Source organism: Corapipo altera, unplaced genomic scaffold (genome assembly GCF_003945725.1).
Source record: "Corapipo altera isolate COAL_440 unplaced genomic scaffold, ASM394572v1 1, whole genome shotgun sequence".
NCBI classification, from domain to species: Eukaryota; Metazoa; Chordata; class Aves; order Passeriformes; family Pipridae; genus Corapipo; species Corapipo altera.
In genome coordinates, this window is record NW_020884873.1 from 32,658,573 (window position 1) to 32,686,402 (window position 27,830).

General features: G+C 38.5%; 1 protein-coding gene across 9 annotated transcripts; it reads left to right on the top strand.

Annotated features, from left to right (window-relative positions):
- Positions 1 to 27,830, top strand: MDM1 (Mdm1 nuclear protein). 9 transcript variants are annotated; one of them, XM_027659895.1, is made up of 17 exons: positions 213 to 231; positions 345 to 514; positions 1,404 to 1,500; positions 3,713 to 4,065; positions 4,489 to 4,623; positions 6,421 to 6,576; positions 8,586 to 8,719; positions 10,834 to 10,933; positions 17,491 to 17,529; positions 17,896 to 18,071; positions 19,451 to 19,729; positions 20,682 to 20,693; positions 21,581 to 21,723; positions 21,840 to 21,940; positions 22,787 to 23,045; positions 24,088 to 24,156; positions 26,350 to 27,830. In XM_027659895.1, the coding sequence occupies exons 2-17, from the start codon at positions 359 to 361 to the stop codon at positions 26,454 to 26,456; spliced, it is 2,316 nt and encodes a 771-aa protein (XP_027515696.1). In that variant the 5' UTR covers positions 213 to 231; positions 345 to 358; the 3' UTR covers positions 26,457 to 27,830. The 9 variants fall into 9 exon arrangements, with proteins under 9 accessions (XP_027515716.1, XP_027515705.1, XP_027515724.1 ...); XM_027659915.1 differs by having other exon boundaries at positions 1 to 514; positions 6,421 to 6,564; XM_027659929.1 differs by lacking the exons at positions 213 to 231; positions 345 to 514 and adding an exon at positions 605 to 892.

Consider the following 27,830-nt stretch of genomic DNA (forward strand, 5'->3'; position numbering starts at 1 on the left):
GTTACAGATTGGTGCTTTCTCCTGTCTCACATCGACAGTAAAAAATTGTTGCTCACCAGTTACAGAGAGTCCCACCGGACCTAAACTCTGCTTGAGTCAGTGGGACTGGCACTGTCTGGCAGGGTGCTTTGCAGAGACAGAAGTGACAAAGCCCTTGCTCAAAGAGCTTACGCAGCTCTAGAGGCATCAGCGATCAGCAACAGGCTCTGCTAACAGGGAGCACAGGGGAGGGTCAGCAGCCAGGGGCAACGGGGATATAAACAGACTGCCTGGACCGGTTCGGGTCAGTACATCTATCCGAGCACTTTTTTACCACCCTCTCACTTCTTTTTATTTTAATACAGTAAAGCCAGTCAGGATGGAGATTAGAAGGAGGAAGGCAGTCAAAAAAGGGACCCCTGAGGGAAGATCTGAACAAGAAGGTGGATTAGCATCTCCTGACCGGGTGGCGGGGTCGGGTGAGGTGGCGAAGGCGGACCGGCCGCTGGCACGGCATCGCATAGGCTCCAGAAGGGTAAGAAGTCTTGTTTTATTCTTCCTCCAAACGCTGTTTTTGTACCAAAATACAGCTGCGTGCGTGGACACGTGATTTTCCTGTAACCAGCCGCTCAACATCTCCCCGGCCTTGCGCTGCATTAGCACCGGATACTTCCCCGTCGTGCATCCCCACACACACGGCGCTGGCCGTACAGCGCCATTATCCTGCCACAGGCGGGGGATCAGGCTTTTAATAAGGATACCACGGCCCCGAGGACTGCGCTGCGAGGGGAAGCGCTGGCGGCCGCCGGCCAACATGGCCTTGAGGGCAGGGCCGGGAGGGGAAGCGGCGCGGTCGCTGCTGCGCAGGCGCCCGGCGAGGGGAGGCGAAGAGAGGCGAGGGGAGCTGGGCCCGGTGGGGCCGGGGCCGCGAACGGCGGGGCTGCGGGCACGGCTTTGCCATGCCCGTGCGGTTCGGGGTGAGGCGGGAGGGGACAGCGGGCCCAGGGGGCGGCAGCAGGAATGGGAGTGCGCCCGATTCTGTGGGAAAGGGGAGACCCCTGCGCCGCGGGCATCGGCCAATAAAGATATAAACAGTTCGGTCGTGCCGGTGACAGCGGGTCCAGGCTGTGCTCGTTCCTGGAACTGTTCGCTTAAAGATATAAATAAGGGTTGAGGTTTTGTCCCTTTGTTCGTTTGTTTTGGTTTTGTGGTTTTGTTTTTATTTTTTATATTTTGGTGCGTGAAATGCAGTAGTTTTTGTTCTCCGATGGCGGTGGGTTTGGAAGCCGCAGAGCAGCCTGCCAGCTTAGCTCATCCCGCAGCAGCGTGTTGGTGTTTCTTCCACTCGGAAATCTGTTACCAACAGGAGCGGTGGAGCAGCATATGCACCGGTGGCTTGACAGACTCCTCTCTGTTTGCTGCAGGGACTGAGTGAATATAAGAGAAACTTCAAATGGAGAAGCCCAGAATTTTGTAGCCCAGAGAAATCCTTGTGGGCAGGACTTCGGTCGGACCAGTTTGGTAAGCGCCTCTGGAAGCTGTCTACCTTGACTTCAGCCAAAGCCATGATGAGTGCATGGCCGCAGTAACTGGTGGTATTTGCAGTTTGTGCATTTTGTGCAGTTAAAAGTATATTCTTAGGTCATCATTTAGTATATGTTTTTGAACTCCATATTTTTTCTGGCTACACTGAAACTTTCTTTTTTTTAATTAGTGCTATTTATATAAACCCTGAAAAAAAGTAATTTCTGACTTTTAGTGGCATAAGCCAAGACCCAAACAGATGCAGTGTAAACTCATACAGGGTGTGCAGAGGATGATACTGGGTTACCTGTGATGTATGGAAACAGAACGTAGAATTCCATATTTCAGATGAGACTAACTTGGGGCAAGGTTTGATACAACATAAAATTGTTCTGAAGACTAACAGGTACAGCTAACTGAAAGAAAAGGACAACCATTAAGTCTAGAACTTAAGGATTGCAGACATTGTCATGGCAGGGAAATGTGGGGATAGGAATTGGAAGACGGAGGAAATAGCATCTGGATTGAGAGGCCTGTAGGGAGTTGAGGAGTAGGAGTAAGCTGGACAGTGATGGCAGCTGTGATGCTTTGAAAAGTAGTAGTAAAAGATAGTAATTATTGTAGTGGCACAAGGCAGATAAAAAAAATAAATTGTGCAGTTCAGTACAACTGCACTATGCAGTCTACGTAATTAAGAATACAATGTATTGATTCCTACAATATGATAAGTGCTATAAATTATTACCTAGTAATTAAGAACCAAATACTGGGAGTAGGGTTTTTTTTAGTCAAGATGGTAGACATTTTAATAAATAATTTAATCTTGTTAAAGATTTTTTTATATTACTGCTTTCTTCCATTACTGCAAAATGTATCTTTCTTTAACCTTGCTTTCCCTAGTGCACGGGTTTGTGTGTGGGTACCTGTATTGAGAACTGTAATTTTCACAAATTCTGAAATGCTTAAGCATACAAACACATTAACATCTTTTTAAAATTGCAATCTATGTTTATTTTCCAGTCAAAGTAAACTGCAAATTTTACAAGACTTGCAATAAACCCATGACTTAGCAGTACAGCAGTTTCTCCTTTTTCTGATGTTGTAGTGGTGGTTTTGTGCATGCTTGGTTAGTTTTTCTATATATTTATGTTAATTTTCTTTTCCCACCATCTTTAAATGGCACTGTTGGCACCTCATAGGACTTGCAGATTGTTACTTATAATATACTTATGGTTCTTCTTGGTGAAACACATAGCTGACAGTTTTAGGAGTCGCTTGGAACATCACTGCAGAAAGTTTACAGCTGCAGGTGCTCAGAGGTCCTTTCTGCTACTTTTCCAGTGTTTTGCCACTGGTATTATTTCCTATTCCCTGTATGTATAGTCAGACATCCAGACATTCTGTATATCTTTCACCATAGGTTGTTCTCTCTATCTTACTTCTTCATGAGATAGGAGTGTCTCTCTCTCTCCTAGAAAGTATTTCTCTAAGGTGTGACTTTCACTTACTTTTCCATCACAGTTGAGCACTTTGAAGTGGATTCCCATTTTGAATATGTTCAGTCATTCAATACTGTTCTTAAAATGGTGGGGGAATTTTATTTTCACCTGCCTGTGTAAAGGCCAGCAATTCTTAAAAATAACTTGATACCTGGTTTTCTTACAAAGTATTTTTCTATTTTTGGAAATGTTTTTTTGTTCATACTGTAAAAAGGCACCAGGTATCTGAGATGGTGCTAAACTGCAAGGTGGGTGGGGATCTGTCACAGTCACTGAGAACCTGTTCAGCAAGGTCTGTTGTGCACGAGTAATGAGAAGTGCTTGTAGCATAATTCATGGCTGCAGGTTGTTTGTTCTGTATCTGAGTTAGCCATGTTCTTTTTGCTGGTTGTGTTAGTTTTCTTCTTGTTCAACTCCCAGAATCAACTTGCACAAACTTGTCCTATGGACAGTTTTACTTTATAGGGTTCTATCCAATATTGTCCTGGAGCACCATGTTCCTGTCTTTTAGTGGAAAGTCATTTCAGATAGGAAAGAACACAGAACTTCACAGCCATGCCCATAGTTTATAGTTTGTCATTGCTCAAAGATACTAAAACAGTGCTTTCTAATAATCAGTTGTATGATAAACTTTCAGTTTATTATTGTAATAGACTGATATTATGTCTTCAGTAGAATGTTTTTGTTAAACCTAATGTGGTTTTTTTCAGGAATCACTAGAGAACCAAAATTCATCTCCAAGAGAAGGGTACCTTACTATGATCCACAGATTTCGAAGTCCTTTGAATGGACAGCAGATTGTGATTTGAATGGCCCACTTGAACCTGAAGCTGCAGAGTTGCACACAGACCACAACAACAATGATGTGAATCAGGAAGAAATTGAAACGGTAGAAGGACCCAGACTCCCCCCAGAAGTTCGGTCACATTTGGTAGATTCTAGCGGTGAAACAGCTCTTGCCCTTGCAGAGAACAACATGAAGAAATCACCCTATGAAGCTCCACCAAATCAAAATGAAGCATTTTCATCTCCGAAAAAAGAATTAGAAAAAATGAGTAATGGGGTAAGGGAATATTTTTTTTTTAATTGACCAGTATAAAAATTGCTAACAGTGCTTTCATGCACATGCTCAGACTCTCAGACTACCTATCTAACTCTTTCTTTAGTTGTGTATTTTGATACTCTATGTTGTAACTTCTCTGTTGGGAGGGCAGTACTTTTGAGATCAGATTTTGGTGCTACTTAATTCAATAGGAATTTACTCTTTTTTGTCATCACTGTTGTTTTCAATTAAACTAGCCAATAATATGTAAACTTTTTGGGCTTGGTGACTGTAATGAGAAAATGTACTTTGCATTAATTTTGTTCATAAAACTGAAACCCCAGCCACTGGTTTGGAAGTGTGTGTTGAAAGATGTGTGACTTGTAAAACATTGTAGGAAAGGAAACAATCATTGTTATTTTTTTTCTTGTTTTATGTTACCAGCTTCACAGAACCCTTCAGAGGAAAGCAGACTTGAATATTTCACGTTTAAATACTTTCCCTAGAAATTCGGAATATCAAAGCCAATTTGTCTGGAAGAGTCCTCATGAAAAGTCACCAATACTTGCAGCTGAACAGGTAACTTTAAGGAATCCAAAAAGTAAATTAATACTTCCTTTTATGTATCAGCAAAGTTGCTTACCTTCCAAGATTTGGGTTTTTCCTTTTTTGGTGTGGTAACAACAATGTTGTTACGTGATTTCTTTTTTTTTCTCTCACTGTATGAAAGTGCATTATAATGGGATTTGTTTCCATGTGATTCTTTATTGTGGTCAGGTCTACTTATTTTTTCTCCTTACCCCTGATTGTATTTTATTCTGTTTGCATTAATTTACCTGTGTTGTCACAGTTTCTTATTGTCAGTCTCCATCTCTGTGCACATGTACTTCTAAGCCCTAAAGTGCGTCTCTGTTTTTTTCTTTCATGAGAACAGCTTATATTTAAAAGTGGAGTCTTCCAATTTAAAGATACTCTTCTGGCATTTTACTACATCTCATGAGCTTTGGGGTTTTTTAGGGTTGAAAATGCTATTTCTAGTCAGACCACAAAGAGTAACTGATTGTGAGACTATTTGTATTTTCAGTTAATTGTTACTGGGATTGGGACTTGAGCAACTTAGTCTGTTTTTACAGTATAAAATAGGCACTTTTGCTTTTATTTTGTCTTCTGTTAGTAGGATTACTAGAGGTCGTGCACTCTCTCTTTTTATCCACAGGTAGCAGATTTGTTCAGTAACAGCTTTCAGGGGAAGTAAATGTTGATACTTAAGATCAGTCACTGTCCTGTCTTTTTCCATTGAAGTGCCAAGCAGGTGGATTTACTATAAGATATGCTTCCCAGCAGTTCCTTATCCAAGGAAAACTCTTTGAAATGTGTGACGGTAGTATAGAAGTCAAAGAATCCTTTGAGAAAGAGGCAGGTCCCAGAAAGTCACTTTATGGAAAATTTCAAAGAGAATTCTGTTTGGTTCTGTGTGAAATCAGTTCGATAATGTCATTAATGATGCTTGTTTATCTGCCTTTTTCAGAGGATAGACGTTGAAATCTAAAACAGCAAACTTTTTTTTCATAGCTTATACAGAATAAGAAGCAGTGAGAATAAGTCTGTAGGCACTATACATCTGTGGATAAATAGAACTTAGAGAAAATTTCATTATAAAAATGATACATATTAACAAATTGATATTTTTGATGTTGATATGACAGAGAATATACCTGAAAACTGAATAATGACAATACCTTTCCCTTGAAGAGATTCAGTGAAAATCTCAAAGTTATCAAGTCAGACCCAAATTCTCATAGCAAAGCTGAGGAAAATGTATGCTTGCCACATATGGCATGGTGTTTAAATTCAGCACCCCATGAAGGGATGATACACGACCACATAGCAGGCAAATTCTCTACCTTGGTTTATAGTACTATATTGATTGGAAAATAATGGATTTTTAATTTACCCAGCCCTAAGCATCCAGCTCTAGAACACAGAGCAGTTGTCTGTTACTTATGGACTGGACATGTACTGAGGAGGCATAGGGAAGTTTTATGCTGTGCCTTTCAAAAAGCGTGATTCAACATACAACTCTGAAGGTGAGCTGTCTTCCCAAATAAACAAAACCTCTTTAGTAAGAACAGCATTTGATCACAGGTTTAACTGTGTCTGACTTGATCACTTTTAAACTTCTTTTCATCAGTTTAAATTTTTCCTGGATTTGTCCTAAAAGTTCATTAGTCTGCACATGCTGTATTGTACCCACAACTATCTCTCTGCTCATAAGTGAGTGTATTGGCGTGAATCAGTTAACAGATTTTGAAAATTTACTCTCAAGGTAAGCAAATCTCACTTTTCTCTTTGTTTTATTTTCTTTCTCTCCCCAAGGTTATTTGCAACACAAGGAAATCCACACCTGTGGTTAAATCTCCTACAATTACTTCTGAAACTGCATATGAGAGAAATTTCAAAGGGTCTCCTCCTGTTAAGGATCCACAAGAGAGAGGTGTTTCAGAAGAGAAAGAATTTCCGGTTTGTGAACAAGTAAATCTTTCCCTGAATGAAAGGCTTTAGTAGTACTTATATAGTTTTGCTCTATTTTATAATGGGGTGGGTTTATTTTGAAATTTTTTAGTTACATTGTAGAGCCGTTGCTAATGACACTGGACTCAGTAGTGGTTTTGCTATAAAAGACTGAAAATAACACTGTACAGCTCTGCTCTTTGGGGTTTCTGTAGTGGGTTTTGCAGTTTCTTTTGTAGTTAATTTTTTTCAGTTTACAATGAAATTTTAAGTGTGTATTTCTGAGTTTTCAGGTGGTTTCATTAATTTTTTTAAATATTTAATCCTTTTGTTCCCAACTGAAACTTCGTTTTTAGTTATTAGGACAGTTTCTGAAGTCTAAATCTCTGATTTATACTCTCATTGCTACCAGTGTTGTCTCTTGGTGTGCAGGAGGGCTAAATGGGAGGTCTGGTACTTTTTGAATGTCATAAATTAGAGATAGTGTAAATAAAAAATAATGTCGATGTATGAAAATTGTCACAATTGGAACTGATTTTCAGCCAATAGTTGTAATTTGAAGAAACATGGAGGAAGGGTTACAGTTAATAAGTTGAAAGGGTAAGTAATTGTATGGGGTATAACAGGACATTATGTAGCCTATGTAGATTCTGTTACTCAGTTCAAAATATTATCATCTTTTGTGAGAGTAGAAGACATTTTTAAATTTCTATTTTTAAAAGACATTAAAACAACAATCTTAAATGACATTTTAAAGTAAATTTTAAATATTAAAATCTCTTTTATGAAAATTTGGCTGTCTTGCATTTCCTTGTCTTGCTGTTGACTTGTACAAACTTAAGTGGACATTTAGGAAACATGCCTATGTCATTTTTACAAGATACATGAAATGAAATGGAATTGTTTCAGACTGAGACCTTCTGAAAATAGGTGAGAGCAATTTAGAGTGCATGACTGAACCTATTTTGCGAAGGGGATGTACAAATGTTTATTTTTGTAGCAAGCTGCCAAGTATGGTGTTGTCTAAACTCCTGCAGGTTAGCTAGCCATCCTTCAGGTACAAGGACCACAAATGAGTCTCCTCACTACCCATCTCTGTTCCTGAGAAAACAGAAGGGGCCACTATCAGACAACATGTTCCCTAGGATGACTACTGAGCAAAATGTGTACTTCATATGCGGGGCCTGTGGCTTAGTTTAAAGCCATTGGTACTTCTGAGGTGATTGTTGGCTTGGAGGTTTTGTCATATAAAACTCAGACCTGCCCAGTGCTTTAAATCCCATTTGGGAATGAGGAATTTTATGTCCCCTTTTGCCTCTTTTAGCAGATACAAAGAAAGCTTGAAAAACCTGAGGCTTTCAGGAAACATTTGTCTGGTTTTAATATTGGAATTTCAGGTTGTTTTTTGAGAACAGCTAATACAGTAAAGTAAGAGAAGTCATGAGAAGGGACTTTTGTTGAAAGTGTCTAAAAAACTGGTTGTTTATACCGGTATCTCTTCTCTGATTAGTATCTTGAAAGAGTTTTGGGGGATTTTGGTGGATTTTTTTTTCCCTTGAATTTGAACAGTGTCTGTGAGGATCTCTAGCAGAATCAGAAGGCATGCATGAGATTTCCAAGAGAATAAAATAAATCAGGAAAAAAGAATCTTTTGTGTAAAACCCAAACAAATCAATCTAATAATTTGTAAACCATAATGGCAGGGAATAAAAAAAATTTGCCTTTTGGACTCAGGTTAGAATGTACAGGTATTGTATTATTTTATTTCTGTGCTTCGTGTTAATTTTGTAAAATGTACAAAACGGATCATCTAACTAACTGAATGTTGTACTCAGAGACTTAGCTTTGGCATTTTGTTAGTTTATTTTTGTATTAACAAAAGAATGTGATATTTTTGTTTGTATTAAATATGCAAAAGAGCTAACACTAAAATAAAATTAACTATTTGCAAGAACTTGATGTCAAAAAGAAATATGAGGGGTTTCAGATTGTTAGCTAATGTGGTATTTTTAAAATTATCTTTGCCTTAGAGTAAGAGGGAAGAACCGTTTCAAAAACCAGCAGAAGATGCAGCAAAACAAGGGAAATCAGAACAGAAACATCTTAAACAAAAAAATAAGCAACATATCAGTCCAAAACCCCTCTCTTTACATACAAGTCATGGGTATGTATAAAATAGGAAAACCTAGACTAGTGAGTAGGTGTACAGCAGCCTAATATTTAGAATGATGGACAGTGGACCTTTAACCACACCATGCTACAGTTGCAGGGGCAAATGCCCCCACTGAGTGTCCTGTGGCTACATCTAAACCTGGTGTTAATTTCCATCCTCTTCCCTGGTCAACAGAAGTGGAAACTTTGTAGCCACTCCTGTTCAGTGAACCTTGTGATGCAATAATAGTATTACTAATAAATTTAACGTGAATGAAATTAAATTGGTGCAGTGCTGCTACTAAACTTTTAGCAAGTCCTTCAGAAGTCATAGTCACCTCTCAAACTGCTCTCCTGTGCTTGCTCCACACCTTAAAACTGTGGTAATTGTACTTGATCTCTGCTTTTTCTAGTCTCTACTGCCTTCTGTCCCTGAGTAACAAAAGCAGACACATGAGGTAAAGAGGAGTAGAGAGATCTGTCCCATTTAGGGTAATCTGACAAGCATGGAAATGAAATGAAATTGTATGTTACTGAGCACTATCAAAGTATCTTTTTTTTCTGCCACATGCCTACATTGCAGGAATTGAACTCATATTTCCATTTTATACACATCTGAGATACGTCAAAAGAAATAAAGGGCAAGAATAGATGTGGGCTTTAAAATGCAAAAATGAACCATCTCTCTTGTCTTTGTGCTTAACATATACCCCAGCGATTGCTTTCATTCTTTCTGGCAGTGTTAAGGCATTAAATTAAAAATGGGAGAGGAGACTTACCTGAGTCTTAATGCTGTTGGATATTGGGAGTTGATTACAAAATTCTGTGAAATAAAATTGCTTTATGAGAAAGTAAGCAGATATAGTGTAGCTAAAATCTTTAACTCTTTGGTTTTCTTAGCACTCTGATGTGGTGGATTGTAGTCAATTTTGCAGTGAGTACTGTGTAAAATTCTTGATCAGATGGTGTGGCTCTTTTCATTTAAGGGTAAATTTCTTCCTCTTATGCCTTCAGTGTGGTAGTATAAGACAGATTTTTCTTAAAAAATCACTGGGCAAATAGCTGTCAAAATGTGCAAGTTCTCAACATGCAGACAGAATGCAAGCTGTGTTGCATGGCCTGCTTTTGCAGAGTGACTGCAATCAAGGCATAGCAGTGATGTGTTTTTTGAGCTAATCCATTAGTTTTGCAACCAAAACTGAAAAAATTTAGTCAGTTTTAAAGAAAGAGACATATTGAAAGAAATTTTGAGTATAAAGGGTTTGTGACCTTGGTATTTTTCTTTTGAAAAGGTACTTTTTATTCTGTGGCTTCAGGCTTTTATGACCTATTTCTGAAGAAGGATTTAAAAAGAGGGCTTTTTCACCCAATGCTGAATATATTAAAATAAAGTTAGTAATGTTCTGAAGGAAGATTAAAACCAGAAATGTCTTCAGATTTAAGCTGATACATCCACAGTTCAGTGCTTAGGGACTTGAAGTACTACTTGTTGCTTGCTATAGGTTAGATGATGTTAATTTTTCTGTGTATGTATGTGTGTGGCAGAAGGGAAAATGAACCCATCTTTTCAAGTAATGAGGCCTTTTGAAGATCAAAGCCAGTAGGACATAGTTAAATGAATTATACTGACCAGTGTTCTGGCAGTCAGATGTTTCTAGCCCCAGCAGTTCACCCCACCCATATGCAGAGTGCCTTTAAAGTGGAGTTCATAGAAGGAAATTCTCAGACACATTAGTGCCAAACCAACATTTTTACTTAAATACACCTTTATTAGCGACTTGAGTCAAGATGCTGCACTTTGCATTGGAGTGATTGAGGCTTACGTGTGTATCACGTTCTCCTGATTTGGCTGTCAGAGCAAAAGCTTCAGGTAGAAGTGTTGTGAGGAAAAAACAATAGGAATATGTACTTAAAGGGCTACCAACTGAATGAGGTTTTTTTCACAGCTTTCCTAGTTGTGTTGGTTTGAGTTGTTTGTGCATGTGTTTTTCACATCTCACTGGCATTTAAGTGCAAGTACATATGTGTTTATTGATGTAACTTTAAAAGTGCTCTTAAAGAGTATTCTGAATATCAAGCTTTACCCTTTCTGTCTTTTTTTTCCTCTCCTCATTCTTGATTTCTTAGGAAGATGAACACTGAATATAGGTCAAAATTTTTGTCCCCCGCCCAATATTTCTACAAAGATGGAGCTTGGTCTCGTATTAGAAGTAAAGTTCACAACCAGGTGAGTACTCTTAGAAAACCTGAAGCCTAAGTATGCTTTGTATTTTGATTTTTAGATGCAAAAACTTCGAATTGTGGTGTTTATAAGATAGAGTTTTGAGATTGTGATGCTAATGACTCAAGCTCCCTAAGGTGAGTATACAAAGACAGGTTCTGACAAGTCAGTGTAATACATAACAAGAAAAAAAAGAGATGGTGAGACTTAAAAAATATATTAATGTGACATCCAAAGTGAGGGAGGAGTTTTGTTTCCCTTACAATCAGAATCATTCAGAACAGAGTGCCTTCTGGAAGGTAATCTTGCTATTGATGTTCAGCCCAGTTTTAATAAGTGGAAGTGTTCGAAATACAGAGTTGAATGATAGGAGATTTCAAGGGAATAAAAGGAGAAGGCCACCATAGTGTCAACCCAGGTCAGCTTGGTGGTCAGGCTCACGATGCTGAATCCATTCAAAGCAGTCAACTGAATTCAGTCATACACAACATAGAATTGACAATTTTTCTTGCAAGTTTCAGCCAGACCGTGTATTTCCTTGTAGTTTAGTCAGTAGCTGCAATCCATATTACACTGTGTAGAGGAACTCATTTGACAGAACTCTGAAAATGGTGGGCAGCCTTGGGACCATAGGATTACTTAACAGCATTATTAATTATGATTTCCTGAGTTAGTTAAGTAAATCAAAACCCTTAGTGTGCTAAGAAACTTCTAGAGCTAGTTCTGCAACTGATTTCATTTAATTGACTTAGGTTTCTCCCAGCTGATAGAGGGAACCTTTGTGAGACGCTGCACTGCTAACTGTGTGGCAGGTACTTGGAAATGTGAGTTTTCTCACCAGTCAGGACCAAGGTGATGGTGATGTGGAAGGTAGAACTGGAGCAGATGGTTCTAGGATGCTGGGCTTTGAGAATTTGCAAATAAGGTTCTCTGAGAATTGCAGGAGTAGTGTGGTAGCATTCAGTTCTGTGTTTTCTCACTGGACTTAATCTAGCAGGTCATTTTCTTTTTCATTTTAGGCAAAAGGAAACATTTTATAGAATACATACAAAATACATAATGAGGAATAGGTCTCAAAGTTTAAAGTATATCATAGTATAAGATGATTCATAATCAGATTTTGTATGCATGCATTCTGTGGAAACAGCCTCAGGAGAATGTTAGAGGACTGAAAACAAGCAACAGTTTTATATGTATCAATACATGCATTAGATTTACTGTAACTAAGGCTGTAGAATATTGTGAACTATTGCATGCAGCTTAAGTTGTATACAGAATGTTTCTATAGAATACTGTATCATTTTTCTGGTATGTAAGACTTTAATTTGTTCCTGTTGCATGAGTAACATTCAAAACAATAAGGAATGGTGCTCAGCTTCAAGAGTGACTGAGTTGTAGGCGAATAAAGGGAAAGGGATACATTGCCTTGAGGTATATTGTGTTTGTGGTACAGTAAGCTGGGAGGAGTCACTGCAGTATAGTCAAGGGAAAGAATGAGGAGACTGCAGCTGGAGAATGGATGTTTAGCTTTACATGCAACATTTAATTAAGGATTTCCCACACTGTAGCAAAGTGTTTTGGGTGTGTCAGACTTTTCCACGGAGATTTTCGTGCTGAAAAGGGAATTGCAGGAAACTAGAAAGAAGTTACTTGCCATGAAGAATTAAAAAGAAGAATTATTGTGATTTTTGGGGCCTTCTAAATGAAGGAATTGTGCTGGGTAGCTGGAAGAGCCAAATTAATTTTAAGACTATAATAACAAATATCGATGACAAATGTGCTTTAATTGCATACATATTTTCATGTGTGCATATCTACATTAGATCCTGATATGAATTCATATAGAAGAGATTTTTATAGTTGCAATTACCTGTCTCTGTTAGACTTTAAATCACATGCCTGTCAGGGTTTAACCCCAGTAGGGAGCTGATCTCCACAGAACCAGTTGTTCACTCCTGCACAGTGGGATGGGGGAGAGAATTTGGAGGGTAAAAGTGACAAAACTCATTTTGAGATAAAGGTAGTTTAATAGGTAAAGCAAAAGCCACGCGTGCAAGCAAAGCAGAACAAGGAATCTCCAGGAAAGCAGGGCTCCATCACGTGTAATGGTTACTTGGGAATACAAACACTATCATTCCAAATGTTCCTGCCATCCTCCTTTCCCCAGCTTTTCTTTCTGGGCACAGCAAGAATATCCCTTTGGTTAGTTGGGGTCAGCTGTCCTAGCTGTGTGCCCTCTCAGCTTCTTGTGCTCCCCCAGCCAGCTTGCTGGCAGGGCAAGGTGAGAAACAAAAAAGGCCTTTTAGCTCCATTCAGCAACAGCTAAAACATCTGTGTTGTCAACTGTTTTCAGCACAAACCGAAAACATAGCCCCATAGGAGCTACTTAATTTAACGCATATGACTTATATCATAAAGAAATTTATCCCAGCCAAAAGCAGCGCAGCATATCAAACCAGTTTTGGTAATAGACAAAGAATAATTAACTTGTGTGAATGTATTACTGTGTGGGATATTTTCTATATCGAGTTTTTTAAATTTGGTATTATCTTATTATTTCCATATGTATCATTGAGGGTTGTAATTCTTAATAAAGCTTTTTGTGGGTAGAGGGAAAGCAAAGAAGAAGGTTAATGCTTGTAATTTTCTGGTCTTCAGGATTGGTTGTAAGAAAAACAAGCTTAAATCTTAAAACTCCTGTTAACATGAGAATAAAAATCCTGATAGACCTGATTCTTGGCCAGGCTTTTTTTTTTCCTCCTCTCTGTAGGATCCATCAATATTTGTGTTCTAAGAATGATAAAATGGGATCCAGCATGGCAATTCCAAAATGTTGGAAGTCAAGCAGATGAGGCAGAAGCCTGTCTTGGCCAAGCTGGGATCTTCTTTTGGTGCTAAGGCAAAAATGGAAAGTGTATGCCCAGTGGAAGCAAGGTTATGTGACACAGGAGGACTCCAGAGATGCTGCTCACCACTGTAGGGAGAAAATCTGTGTAGCTGAAGCTCAGTTGAAGTTGAAGCTGAACAGTACTGTGACGGATAATAAAAAAGAGTTTTTTAAAATATGTTAATAGCAAAAGGCAATGCAGAAACAACACTGACCTGTTACAGAATGAGGATGATCACCTCACAAACAGGCATAGACAAGGCAGAGATCTTTAATGCTTTCTTTTCCTCTACTTTCAACACTGGTGATGGGCTAAGGGGTCCCAGTGCCCTGAGCTGAAGGACCATGTCTATGAGAATTGATAAACTGCCAGTTGACCCTGAACTTGTGTGGGATCTGCTGTTTGAACTGGCTCCCTGGAAGTCTAGGGGACCTGATGAGGTTCCTCTGAGAATACTCAGCTCAAGGGTGATTGTCATTGCAAGGCCTCTCTTAATGACTTTTCCGAATGGTCTTGAGAATCTGGAGAGTTGACTGCAGTTGACTTGAAGCTGGCTAATGTTGTCCCAATTTTCAAGAAAGTCAAGTTGGATGACCCTGGAAACCATAGACCTGTTAGTCTCACTTCAATTACTGGTAAAATTATATAGAAGATTATCCTGGGAGGTACTGAGAAACATCTGAAGTCATTAGTTACAGCCAGCATGACTTCATGCAGGGAAAGTCCTGCTTGTCAAACTTAATTTCCTTTTATGACAAGGTAACCTACCTGGTTGATCAAGGGAAGCCAGTTGATCTAATCTTTTTGGATTTTAGTAAAGCTTTCAATCTTGTCTCTCACATGATTCTTCTGGACAAAATGTCCAGCACACAGCTGGATAAACAGATCATGTGGTGGGTGAGCAATTGGCTCAGGGGTCAAGCACAGAGAGTAATAGTGAATGGGTAACATCAGATTGGTGAGTTGTCCCTAGTGGTTCCACAGGGCCTGTGCTCTTCAACATCTTCATAAAAGACTTGGATGCAGGACTGGAAGGGATACTGAGTAAGTTTGGTGATGATACTAAATTGGGAGGAGCTGTTGACTCCCTCAAAGGCAGGGAGGCCCTGCAGAGAGACCTCGATGAATTAGACGACTGGGCAATCATTAGCTATATAAAGCTGAACAAAGACAAATGCCAGGTTCTGCACCTGGGATGGGGCAACCCCAGATGTTTGTACAGACTGGGGAATGAGATGCTGGAAAGCAATGCCGCAAAAAGGGACCTGGGGGTCCTGGTTGATGGCAAGTTGAATATGATTCAGCAGTGCCCTGACAGCCAGGAGGGCCAACTGTGTCCTGGGGGCATCAGGCACAGCTTTGCCAGCTGGTCAAGGGAGGAGATTGTCCTGCTCTGCTCTGCACTGGGGCAACCTCACCCGGAATGCTGTGTGCAGTTTTGGGTGCCACAGCATAAGAAAGATATTAAGCTATTAGAGAGTGTCCCAAGGAGGAAAAGCCATATGAGGAGCAGCTGAAGTCACTGCTGAGGAAGAGACTGAGGGAAGACATTACAATCTACTGCTTCCTCACAGGGGGAAGCAGAGTGGGGGGGCACTGATCTTTCTGGTGGCCAGTGAGAGGACCCAAGGGAATGGCATGAAGCTGTGTCAGGAGAGGTTTAGGTTAGATGTTAGGATGTTCTTTACCCAGAGGTTGGTTGGGCACTGGAACAGGCTCCCCAGAGAAGTGGTCAGAGTACCAAGCCTGACAGAGATCAAGAAGCATTTGGACAATGCTCTCAGGCACGTGGTGTGCCTCTTGGGGGTGTCCTGTGCAGGTCCAGGAGTTGGACTTCGATGATCCCTGTGGGTCCCTTCCAACTCAGGATGTTCTATGATTCTGTAAGATAAGAGGACTGAATAAAATATTCATTCATGGTCAAGACGTAAGAAAGAATCCAACCATATGAGAAATATATTAACAGCAGATTAATGAAAGTCTGCATAACTTGAAAAACAGTGCCAAGTGCATTGATTTTGTTGTAAAGCAACAAAGGTACTTTGGCCATTTACAGTACAGGTTGTCTAACAATTCTTTTGGTTTCTACATGATTCCACACCTTTTCCCATACTAATGAAGAGAAATGTTCTTCAAAACTGTATCTAACCTCTACATCTGGTGAGTTGTTGACGCTCACCTTTACCAAGGGTGCCTACAGAATATCTCTAGCTTAGCATAAGTGCTTAGATGATAGGTTCTGGCTGATCCAGTCTTGTTTCTGCCTTAGTTGGGACCGCACATGAGTAACTTTGGGTCCAAAGCAGAGTTTCTGAAGTTCTGAGTCCAAACAGGCAAATGCCATAGTAGAATCCTGGTGTGACCTTAGCCATAGTGATTACTGCTAGACTGCTTCTCTTCAATTTATTATTAAGCATTTCTTTTCAGCAGTCATATAAAAAAAAGTCACTTTGAATTATGCTTTTGAAAAATTAATGTGGGCAATTAATGATTACAGTAGGGCTCTCTGGGGCCTGTGTCCTGCTGAGTTAATGCTGCCTCCTGAGTCACTGAAGGAGATGGTTGTCCTTTGTACTTCTTCACAATTCACTGGAGACATAGTATTCTTCCTCCCCCTGCAGTACCCTGTTGCTCTGGATTTATATTCCTTCCGTTGTGGCTATCATAATTAATTTTTCATTCTTCTGCTTAAGATGAGTAATCCAATAAATCACTTGCACATCAAACTTTAAATTCCCCTCTGAAAATGACAGGCATATATTTTTAATGGGCTGTTCTTTGCAAGTTTAGTGGGTCAAATTGTGGATGTTAGGTGGATATCCATCTGCTGCATCCAGTTACTTTCAGTGGGATTAGCAGAATTTAGCCCATTAAGGAGGAATGATGTGAAATCTATCATGAAAGAAGAATAAAAAGGAAAAGCTAGGAAAATGGACCAGTGAAAGTGTCAGTATTACTTTCCTGCTATTTTACAAAATGCTTATTTCCTATGTACCATTTTTAGTAAGCCAGAATTCACATGATAGCACAAAGTTATTTTTAATAAGTTAAATATAAACATTTCATGTTTCCTTTTTCTTCTTGCACTTTAATTGTGTTTGGGTGAAGAACACAAGATAGCATGTGTGTTTAAATAGTCTTAACCATAAAAATTATAGTGTATGATATCTGAAGAGAGGGGTTATCACTTTTTTTATTTAAACTAAAATTGAACAGGTTTGTATCTCATTCTTACTGATAGCCTAGAATGAATAATTTTGATATTATGTCTTACATACAGTAGCTCCAACAGTTGTCAGCTTCTAACTAAGATGAATGTAGCTAGAGACAGTTGCAGTGTTTGCAGCATACAAACTCAGTATTGCACATGCATATAGATCTGTTAACTTGAAATAATTATAAATTAGTGGTGAATCTATTTTTTAGTATTTTGCTGATGCTTAGGAATCTAAATTGATTTCCTCAAGCTTGGCAGAAAACTGGTGAAATACCAGTGCTGATATATTTGTTTTAGAGCTTTTTATTGAATCTCAGGGAGGCAGCATAGAGCTATGTTGGCAGGCTTTTTGTATTTAATTTCTTAGACTGAAGTAAAGTTACAAGGGTGATAGTAACAATACAATGTTGAGAGAAAAATAAGAAATTTAAAAAATAATTCTGTATTCTTCTCCTTAGGCATCTCAAAACACTCTAAATTCCATGTGGTATATGGAGGTTGGTTGCATAGAAATTCCTCTTTCAGTGTTTAGAGCACTGTGTCTGAGCGCTGATGGAAAGATTAGAATCCAGCATTAAACTTATTCATAGTTACTGCATAAATTTTTGTGCTTATGGAATGAATAATTAACAATTTTACTTTGGCTTCATGGCTCAAGCATGCTTACTGAATATATGCTTTTGTTATTTTTGCTTTCCTTTTGTTACCTTTTTTTCAGCATGCAGTGTTTGTGCTGTGGCTGGCCCTGTATTATGAGTAACTTGCCTTTCTCTTCTAGCTGCCAATAGCTAATGCAAATACTTTGTAGTAGCCTAATAGCGAACTTTAAACAGACATGCAACTTATGAAACTTTGATGTATAGGTGAGAGAACTTCGAGAAAGAGCAAAGACTTACAGGCAACGAGTAGAGGGAACACACTTCTCCCGATACCATTTCAATCAGATCCTGTCTGATAATAACAGTCTTTGGGATGTGTCCTCAACTTCCAGTTCAGAAGAAGGGATCAGCAACAACATCAGAGCACTAGATCTTGCTGGGTAAGGTCATCATTCCTGCCTATTATTCTGCAGCTTTGAAACAGAGCAAAATGCTGAATATAGGCTCATCAGATGTGTGCGATCTTGGATGTTTGACTGCATTCAAGATGGGTGTCCAGTAATCATCTAGGCTCTCTTTCCCCATGGAGGGTTGGACTAGTTGGTCTTTTGGGGACCCTTCCAACCTGAGCTGTTCTGCAATTCTGTGATATGCAAAGTCTCTGGAAGAGATGAGGGCATTTATCAGTTGCTATGTGCTCAAATGGAAAATGAGGCACAGTCCAGTCTTCTGGAAGAAGAGAAAGTTATATAATTCTTCACAAATGCATATTTAGTGCGGCAACCTTAGTCTCATCAAATCTGGAAGACTTTTGCACTGAGTCATACTGAGGTAATATTCTTCTTTCCACTGGAATGATATGAAATCTGTTTTGTCTACTTAGATGTTATTGATGTTCTCATCAGGATTGGTTAATTTTGTGGTTGAGTCTTAGACACTGTTTAGTTTGGAGCTGAAAACCTAGGAACTGGAATGGTGTACATCCATTTTCTCCTTTCTTTGAAGGCTATCAGAATTGACAGATATTAAATCCCTTGCTAGGAAAATTCAGAATTAGTATGTTAGTAAAATGTACAGACAGCTATAGCTGAAACAGGGAGAGGAAAAAAAAAGTAATTTGTGTCTTCTCTGAGATTTGATATTTAAGAACAAAGCCTTGGATGCTTCTGTAGTCCACTGTAGACTGCTGTGCACACACTACTTGTGTGTCAGAGATCTACCCATTTGCATGACTGTAGCTCTAATAAGGGTTGTGGGATGACATGTAAAATAATATTTATTACAATATAATTTGTTAAATGTGGTGTAAATGTTTTGGTCTACTGGTTTGTTTTCTTTTCCTGTGAAATACAGATCCTCTTACTGATCTCATTTCTCTACACTGGGCTAATTTGCACTGATTTCTGTCAACAGTTGAGAGTTTAATACTTTGAAAAGTTGGGCCTGAAGGGGAGTCTTCTAAACTTCTTGGCTTTTAAAATTATGCCATCATAGAGTCCCTTTGTGTGGAAATAATTATTTTTTAAGCACTTATGATAATCTAACTTGTTTAAATTGAAAACAGAGCACTAATTTACATTGCATTTTTGGAACTGGTAATCCAGAAAGAGTCTTCATCGACTCTAGTTTGAAAACTGTTTGTTCTTAAATACAGTTGAAACTTCAGTGGCAATTTAACCATTCATTATGTCAACTGTACTACTTTTTAATATCTGAGCTGTACTTTTTGCGAAGGACTCAACTGGATGAATGTGTTCTGCATAGAACACATATATTGTGCAAATCACTGATATGAGATGCTGTGTTCTTTGTTACCTAGAGTTTCTGAAAAAGAGGCTGTACCAAGCCCTCAAGGGCTACAGCAGCCTGACTCCAGAGAACAACCACACCAGAACAACACTGGAAAGAAAGACATGTCAGATGCTTTAACTGTTCCAGTCAAAAGACGTTTAGTTTGGGATGAACAAGAAGATACTGAAGAAAGAGAAAAATGTCAGTCAACAGAAGAGGAAGAAAAACAAGATGAACAGGGTGCAGTTGTGGCTCAGCAGTTAGAAGAAAACAATAAGGATGCCAAAGAAGATACGAAAATTGAAGGGTAAAATGGAACATTTTAGTGATGTATATATGTATGTGTGTGTGTATATATATATATTTTTATTTTTTTTTCCCTTTAACAACTCAGAAATTTGTAGGTTAACTAATTTATGTTTTAAAACTGGATTTAATTAAGAGAAGTAAGTTGGTGTAAGTTGGTGTGACACTACTTTTGTTTTTAACAGTATCATAAGGAATGAGAAAGTTTAAGACATTGAGCTGGTTGATGGAAATCATTAGGAATACTGGATTTCTAACTTACAGGACAGGTGTTTGTAGATACATGAGCAATTCTAATGTTTTTCTCCAAAACTATAAAATTTGCGGTATGGGCCTCTTGGAACTGAGTATTTATTACACATCAGCCAAGTTCAAGTTTAGTGAAAGTTAAAACTCACAATTTGCTTCAAATTGACAACGTAGGATTGATAGGAGTGAAAGGATAGGATACATGCTAATCTTCACAGAATAAGCGGAGTTGGAAGGGACCCACAAGGATCATCAAGTCCAACACCTGGCCCTGCACAGGACCATCCCCAAGAGTCACACCATGTGCCTGAGAGTATCATCCAATCTTGTACTTAAGCATCTATTTTAAAAAAAAAAAATCATGAACAAAGATGAAGGACTTGGGAGAAAAAAAATAATTAGCATCCATTAATCACTGATCATTGTTACTGAGCACAGGTTGGAAAAAGGTGGATGGGTATTTATAAATGATGAGAGATCAATTCAGCATGTGTGTAGTACTGTATTTGACAGTTCAAAGATCCAAATTGTATTTAGTTACAGAAGTCTCTGGCTTTTTGCTGTGCAGGTTTTGCATACCTTTTTTTTTTTTTAGACCAGTATTTTAGTTTAATAGATATTTAAATCTCAATAACTTTGACTCTTGTTACCATGCAATCTAAGCATTTTATATTCCTCATTTGGTTTTATTTTTGGTGTTGCAGCACTAATCAAAGGTAAGGAACTGTGCTAATCTCCTTTGGGGATAATACCCTGTATGGAAAACCCACACAAAGAAAAATTGAGATGCTAGACCCAAGTAGAAATTAAGTGCAGACTTCCAAAACTATCATCTGGAAAATCCCTCTAAGTTTCTCTGCCTCACTCATGCCTCTGATAAACATTGAAGGTTTTCTCTCATCCTGAAATATGGTTCTGTGTGTGCTGAGGTGTGTGCTAGACTTGGCCATGCAGAGCAGCTTAACGCTTGCATGTTATCTAAGCCTTCTTGAGAGCTAGAAATGAGGAATTCTTTGCCTAGATGCATCTAACGTGCTGAGAAGATCAGGTTCCTTGCCCAGTGTGGGTGTGCTGCCACCTCCTTTCGAAATGCACCTGGAGGAAGAAGACTGAAGTGGTAGTGCTGATTTATTTAATAACCTGGGGGCTATAGCGATTACATACATGTGGGATATTTGATTTCAGTTTGACCGCATTGACTGAAGAGTGTCAAACCCACACTTCCATCTCGAAGGTGGCAACCAGGTTCGGGGTTTTTCTGGGTGAATACCTTTTCCAGCCCTCCTGCTGAGACTCTGTATTGTGTAGCAATACATTCAGGGTTTACTGGGACAGAGGGAGCCTGAATTTGCAGCTTGAGACCATTTATGTATTTTATCCATTTACACAAAAAAATTAAAATACACAAACTGAGCCTCAAGGGCTGGAATCCAGGACTCCCCTTTTCAAGCAGATGTTTTAGCTATAGGCTGTTGGGGTTTTATGGCCTTAACTGTCTTGCCTTAGGCTTCCTTGTGGGAGTTGTTAAGAAACAAAAAGCTTGATTGCAAGACTCCTGAGTCCTTAGCTAGTCCTTTAATAATTTCTCTTTTTTTTTTTTCAGTGAGAATTTAGAATTGAATACTTCTGCAACTGTGTCAGATTCTTCTGTATTCTCAAGGACTGGTGGCAGGCTTCCTACTCCAAAGCTGAGAGCTCTTGGTGGAACTCAGAGGACTCATCATGATCGCACTACCCCAACTGTTGGTAAAAAGACTTTTAAATGCAAAGCAGTATTTCAAGAACTGAAGAATAAAAAACATATATGAATCAGTTTATTAGGTTATTTAATGTAATAAAGTATTTTTCATCTTCTCCAATAGGAGGTACAGTTTTAGTGTCTCCTCCTAAATTCAAGTCTTCATCTTCACCACAGAGAAAACGAGACTTAGGAACAGACCCTTTGAAAAGAAGATCCTTCCAGGTGAGCCAGAAAAGGCACTTAAACGTTATGAAGTTTAGGAATGTGCTGTTTAAGTAATAGTGAATAATTTGTTTAATACATCTTTCTCTTGAGTTGTCATTTGCTATTCTAAAATTCTCAGTATCTGTGACTGAAAAAGGCCCATGTCTGAATTATTAATTTTTTGGGGGTATCAAGCAAAGAGGTTGAGACTACTGGAGCTGTTGATTTCCCCATTAATGTTATTGTAGCCACTGACATAGGGCACAGCTCCAGATTGCTTGACTTGAAAGAAATTCAAGAGAGAGAGGTTGGGTGCTTATATACAAGATAGGTTAATGTGCCAGAGTAGTTTCACTCTTCCTTTCCTTTACTTTCATGCTGCTTTTACTTTGCAGCTTGCAGTTACTAAAAGAAAAATAGAAACATTTAGTTGTCATTCTCAGAATTGGGATACTTTTTGTCAAGTTGTGCTTGGTCTGGGTTCTACAGAGACAACTACCATTCAACTGCATACATCCTCTGTAGTAAGTTCTGTAATAGAAGCAGACACAATCACATGAGAAGTTGGTTATGTTGTTTTAAAATCTAAAAACACAGTTTTTTGTTGTGAGGAAAAGAAGCTCTTGGTTTGACCTGATTAGGTTACTTTCAGACCATGTTAAACACTTATTATTAGCAACAGATTCTCTTTAGGCTGTCTCACAAGTTTGGAATACTTATTGTTTTATTACCCTTATGAGAAGTGTAACTGTAAAGCCAACATTTGCTGCATATGTGAAGATCTGTACTGTAAGGCAGTGTATGAGATGCTGGAATTTTGTGCTTTTTTTGATCCTTTTTTTTCTTCTTTCTATTGTGTTGTAGCCTGACATGAAAATGAAAGCTGTTTCACTGTTTAACTCTCCACCTGCTGGGCTGAGAACTGTGGATCCTCTGCCACTTAGGCAGGATCCGTGGCCTTGTAACAGGGTTACTGATGAGCAAGTTCCTCTTCCTTCAGCCCATCAAGAACATTCCTCTGCAACTTCCGTGCTCAAGTCAGCAAAAAGCTCCTCTGTGCCTTGGTGGAGTCCCTCTCATCGTATTCAAGGGACTCTCAAGGATCCAGAATTCCAGCATAATGGTGGGTTTTGTGTATTAACCATCTGTGTTAGAGTGCTGCAGGATGGAAATGACCACTCTGCAGTATTCAGGCCAAGAGAATGCTGAACTTGTTGCGTTACACTTTCTACAAAGAATGTGTTGTTTGTAAACAAAAGCTTTTCTACTGTATCGTTAGTCTTGCTGAGGAAACGTGCACAACACTCCACCTTAGTTTCAGATTCCACTAATATCATTACATTCTAGAAGTCTGTCTAATTTTGCCTTATGAGTTTCAATAAGTACTTACCATGAGAATAATTTGGTTTAGCATAAGCACCTCTAATTTTTAGTATCTAAGCTACAACTGGATGCTGTAACACTTCTCCAGCTGCAATTACCAACATCAATGTGTCACTGAGACCTTTGTGATGCAGTATTACTTTGCAGGAGTTTTTGATTTCTGAAAGATAAGCTCCTTAAATATTTCTGCAGGATATGAAAATAAAAAAGTCACCTATAGAAGATTTATTGGATATTGAGAAAAGCCTTTTCTTGGCTGAGGAGGAATTTGTGCTGGAGCATTTCAAAGATTGTTAACAAATGTTTAAGAGTACTGAGGGTGTAAACTGGATTAAGAAAAGAATCCTCCCCCCTTAGTCTTCATTCCAGAAAGCTGCTTAAGGTCACACAATTCTTGCTCTCTTGATTATAGAGATTAGCTCAAAAGTAATATTTCCATTCTAGGATGGAACAAGTAGTTGTCCAGTTAAGTGGGAACATGAAATCCAGAGAATTTCCTCAGAAAGAGGTTTGAATCAGTGCTGGATTCTAGCTCTGCACATTGAGTGCAGTTCATTAAGTAACTTGCAGCATGTACTAAAGAGGTGTCTTGAGAAGAATACAATGGAGTAAGTTTATTTTACCTCAGCTTAGAGTCTGGTGGATTTTGGGTATTTTTGCTATTAATAAGACTCTTGTTTTGGAAATAATGTTTGCAACATTTTTAAATATTCTAAAATTAATTACTATACTGTATCTATTTTGAAATTATTCAAAATTGTGCTTTTGACTTTTTGTCTTAGGGAATCTTGGCAATCCAAAAATGAGAACTTTCCAGTTGCCCCTTCGGGAAAGAAACCGTAATGATGAAGGTATTTCTTGTCCCAAAGTATTATTGTATATCATGTGTATATAATCCAGATTAATTTTAACTTACATGAGTGTGAGAGATTTTTTGAAGCAGTAAGTAATACTGGTTTAGGTGTTTGCTTGAATAACTACTGCATTTTTTCATCAAAATAATTTAAAAATGTTCATCCTAGTAATCTGAAGTTTGAACATGATGATATAGTGTAGCATGAATAAACCATTAAATGTGTCTGAAAATTAAATAGACCATTGTGGCTCAATATGTGGCTTACTGTAGGTTGCTTAGTTCCATACCTAAAATTGTTTCCTCCCCACACATTTTAAGCCTCTGTGTTGATAGCAACAGAAGCAAAGTGCAAAACGATCACAGCCCAGATTGCAGCTGCAGTAACTTTGGATGCAACTTAAAACATACCAGAAACCTTCAGATAAAGGTTTTGCTTGTGAGACTTTAGCACCAGATGTGCAGCACAAAATGATCTCCCTGACTTTAATTTTCACACCTGTTCTCTGCTCAGTGTATTAGGGATACTTATGGCATCCTGCTATTCCGATTGCTGTTTTGGCCTTTTTTCTATTTTGTGTAAAGTTAGTCTGGGAGAGCAGCCAATGCACAGCCCACCAGTGCATCTGCTTGGCCCTTTTGTAGGCAGACACAAATAAACTCTTTCAGTAGCATGAGTCAACCAAGGGCACTGTAGCCTCATTAGCTTGAGCTGCCATATACTTTTTCTTAGTGTGGTGTCTGAGGTTGAGCTTGGTGCTGTGCTATTGGCAGTCACATTTGTTTGGTTCAGATGAGATTATGGACAGACCAAGCTTATATCTGATTACAGTTTATTTATAGTTATACCCCAGAACGACCAAAAGCTTTTTTCTGTACCCCTTGTGCTTCCTTTGCTCCTTGGTTTTAACCAAGTTTCAGGCTGATTCTCTATCTTACTCATTGCAGTTGCCTGAAAAATATGTGGGTTGTGCAGATGGCTCAGACAAGAATCTGTGTAAATACATAAAACATGCAAAATCCTGTAGTACTCTGCAGCTTCCCACAAGCTTTGCCACACACAGATTAAATGTTGTAACTGCTGTGTTACTTTTTTTCCCCTATGAGCTGAGCGATGATGTATGAGCTTTCAGAAACAGATTAAATGTGCCAGCTCACAGATATTTTGTACATTCATATTTGTTCATGTACATACAAACCTGGGGAGTTATTCCAATGACATGTCTGTTTGCAGAAGTGCAGTTAGCAGTTTTCTCATACATGAGAATATAGTTGTTATGCATAGTGTCTGAGCCTATTATGGGCTGTTTGGATCACTGTATTTTAAGAATTTAGAAATGCTGCTAAAAAGTTAATTCAAACACTGACAAAGTAGAGGTGCTGTTTGGATTTAGTTGAGGAATTTTTTCTTGGGTTATTTTGTTGGTGAGGGGGCTGGAAGGTAGTGATACAGTTCTTTTTAATCCATTTGAGGAAAATGGGTATAATTAAGGATATTTTTCATAGATAACATCTTGACAGAGCTGTTGCAACATTTTAATAATGCTGTTCAAGAATTATAGTGTGCTTTATCAGACAAGCAACTGATTAATTTTAAGACTTCTACTGTGTGTGAAATGGACCTTGTATTCAAATGGAAGACCCTTCCAAAGTATATTTCTAAAGCTTACTTCTTGTTGTCTTTGTGATAAATTTTTTCAGAATACACGTTTCTTTCAACAGCTTGTGACACAAGTTGCATTTGGCACAGAAGGACTCTTGGCAACATGGGTTCTGATATTTTAGTCATGTTATTCTAAGGTTGTCTAAGAATATATTATTTTCTGAGTCTAGTCTATACAGATTTCAGTGGCACAGGAACAATTCCTGAGCTCTTCTGACACAGGAGAGTAAATGTAAAAATGACTTAAAGGATTGGGTGACACTAGGGATCTTATTCTGAAGTTTGTCAAGAGTTGGGCTTGTAACTCTCTTAAACTTATCTAGTATCCTAGAAGCTTTCTAGTGAGGTTTTTCTCCAGCACATCAGATGCCAACTAATTGCATTAAAGTGTATTGTGGTACTATTTTAACATTCATTGTGAAAGAGGGCATAAAAATATTTACACTCTCAAAGTCTACCAAGAATGTCAGCTATGTTTTGATATGTATATTTAATCTTCCTATTTTTCCCTTATTGCTTTCCCCACAGATGACAGGTTGTCTCAGATCTCTGCTCGCTCGGCAGCATCTAGCTCTCTTGCGTCTCAGATACTGGAACGAGCTCAGAAGAGGAAGGATTTCTGGGGCAAGACATAGTCTCTTCCCATGTGTCATGTAGAAACTGTTCTGTAAAATGATTTATCTTTTATAGTTTGTAGTGTACATTTAAAAAAAAAGGTGATTGTAGATCACATGTTAATGCTGCATTCTTTCATTTAACCACTGATATGGCCCAAGTTTTAGGGCTTGCCATCCCAATTGAAAATTAAGTATTTAAACTGATGTTGAAAATGAACATCCTTTATGTCTGAGAGTTCAGTCAATTCACTATGTCTCTACAGCCATATGAGGCTTTTTTTTTTTTACTGTGGCACCTCTTGAAACTGAGATAATTATTTTTTTATGGAAACCGTGTGTTACTTTTCAAGGTATTCTGCTGCAGTCAGGCAAGTATGACCTGGAACAGTATTCAGGGGCAACACCATCATTTATCAAATACCTCAGTTGCATTATTTTAACTAGTTATCTTAAAGGCAACAATGGTATATTTGTTTATGTCACTGTATGAATTGTCAGCACAACACAGTACTGTGACAAAAAGTTACTTTTGCTACTTAACTGGCTTTAACCTGTTACAAAAAGATTCCTATTTCCTAATGATGCAAACATGGAACGTACAGGAGTTTGAGAAAAGGACATGAAGCATTAGAATTTGTTTGTTGTCCACAGATTTTTGGCCAGGAAGACTATTAGAGTTCAGTGTGTACAGTACTGCAGTTTGTCAGATATACTGATTTAAATGCTTGTCTTGTGGACTGAGACCACAAGATGTTTACTGTTAATTTCAGCTTCTCTAGAAAAAGCAAACTCAGCCACCTTAACCAGTGGTGTTCCCCAGCCCCTCTTCAGACTCAGGTATTTAGGAGGAGTTGATTTCTTAAAGTAATCTCAAAAGAACGGTTTTTTTTCTTGACTTTGACATTTTAATTACCTCTCATCCTAGTTGCCTGTTGCAGAGAGATTGATACTGTTGTGACTGTCACAGTGAAAAGTGTTTGTGATTTATGCTGGCAGCTCATTTTTCCAAGTGATGCAGAGAAGTTAATATGAAGTAGAAGAAATGGGTGGTTAACAAGCAGTTTGGTTCTTCTTGTGTGGATTCAAGTTTTAGTATTACTTCATTTGGAAATTTTATACAAGAACAATTTGAATTTTGTACACATTTGATTACATTTCAATTTTGTATGCAATTATGTATGCATATTGCTGAAAATAAAAAAGGGTTTGATTTGTTTTTGTGGAAGTTATGCTGGATAATTTGTCGGGGCTTATTACATTGGCACTTCTCTGTTTAGTTCTCTGTTTCACCTGTTCAGCTGGAATATGTGTGGACTTACGAAAGCCGAGATGTTACCTCAGAAATCTTCAGAAAGAGTAATTTATTAAAGCTAGATATGTTGATACCTGAAA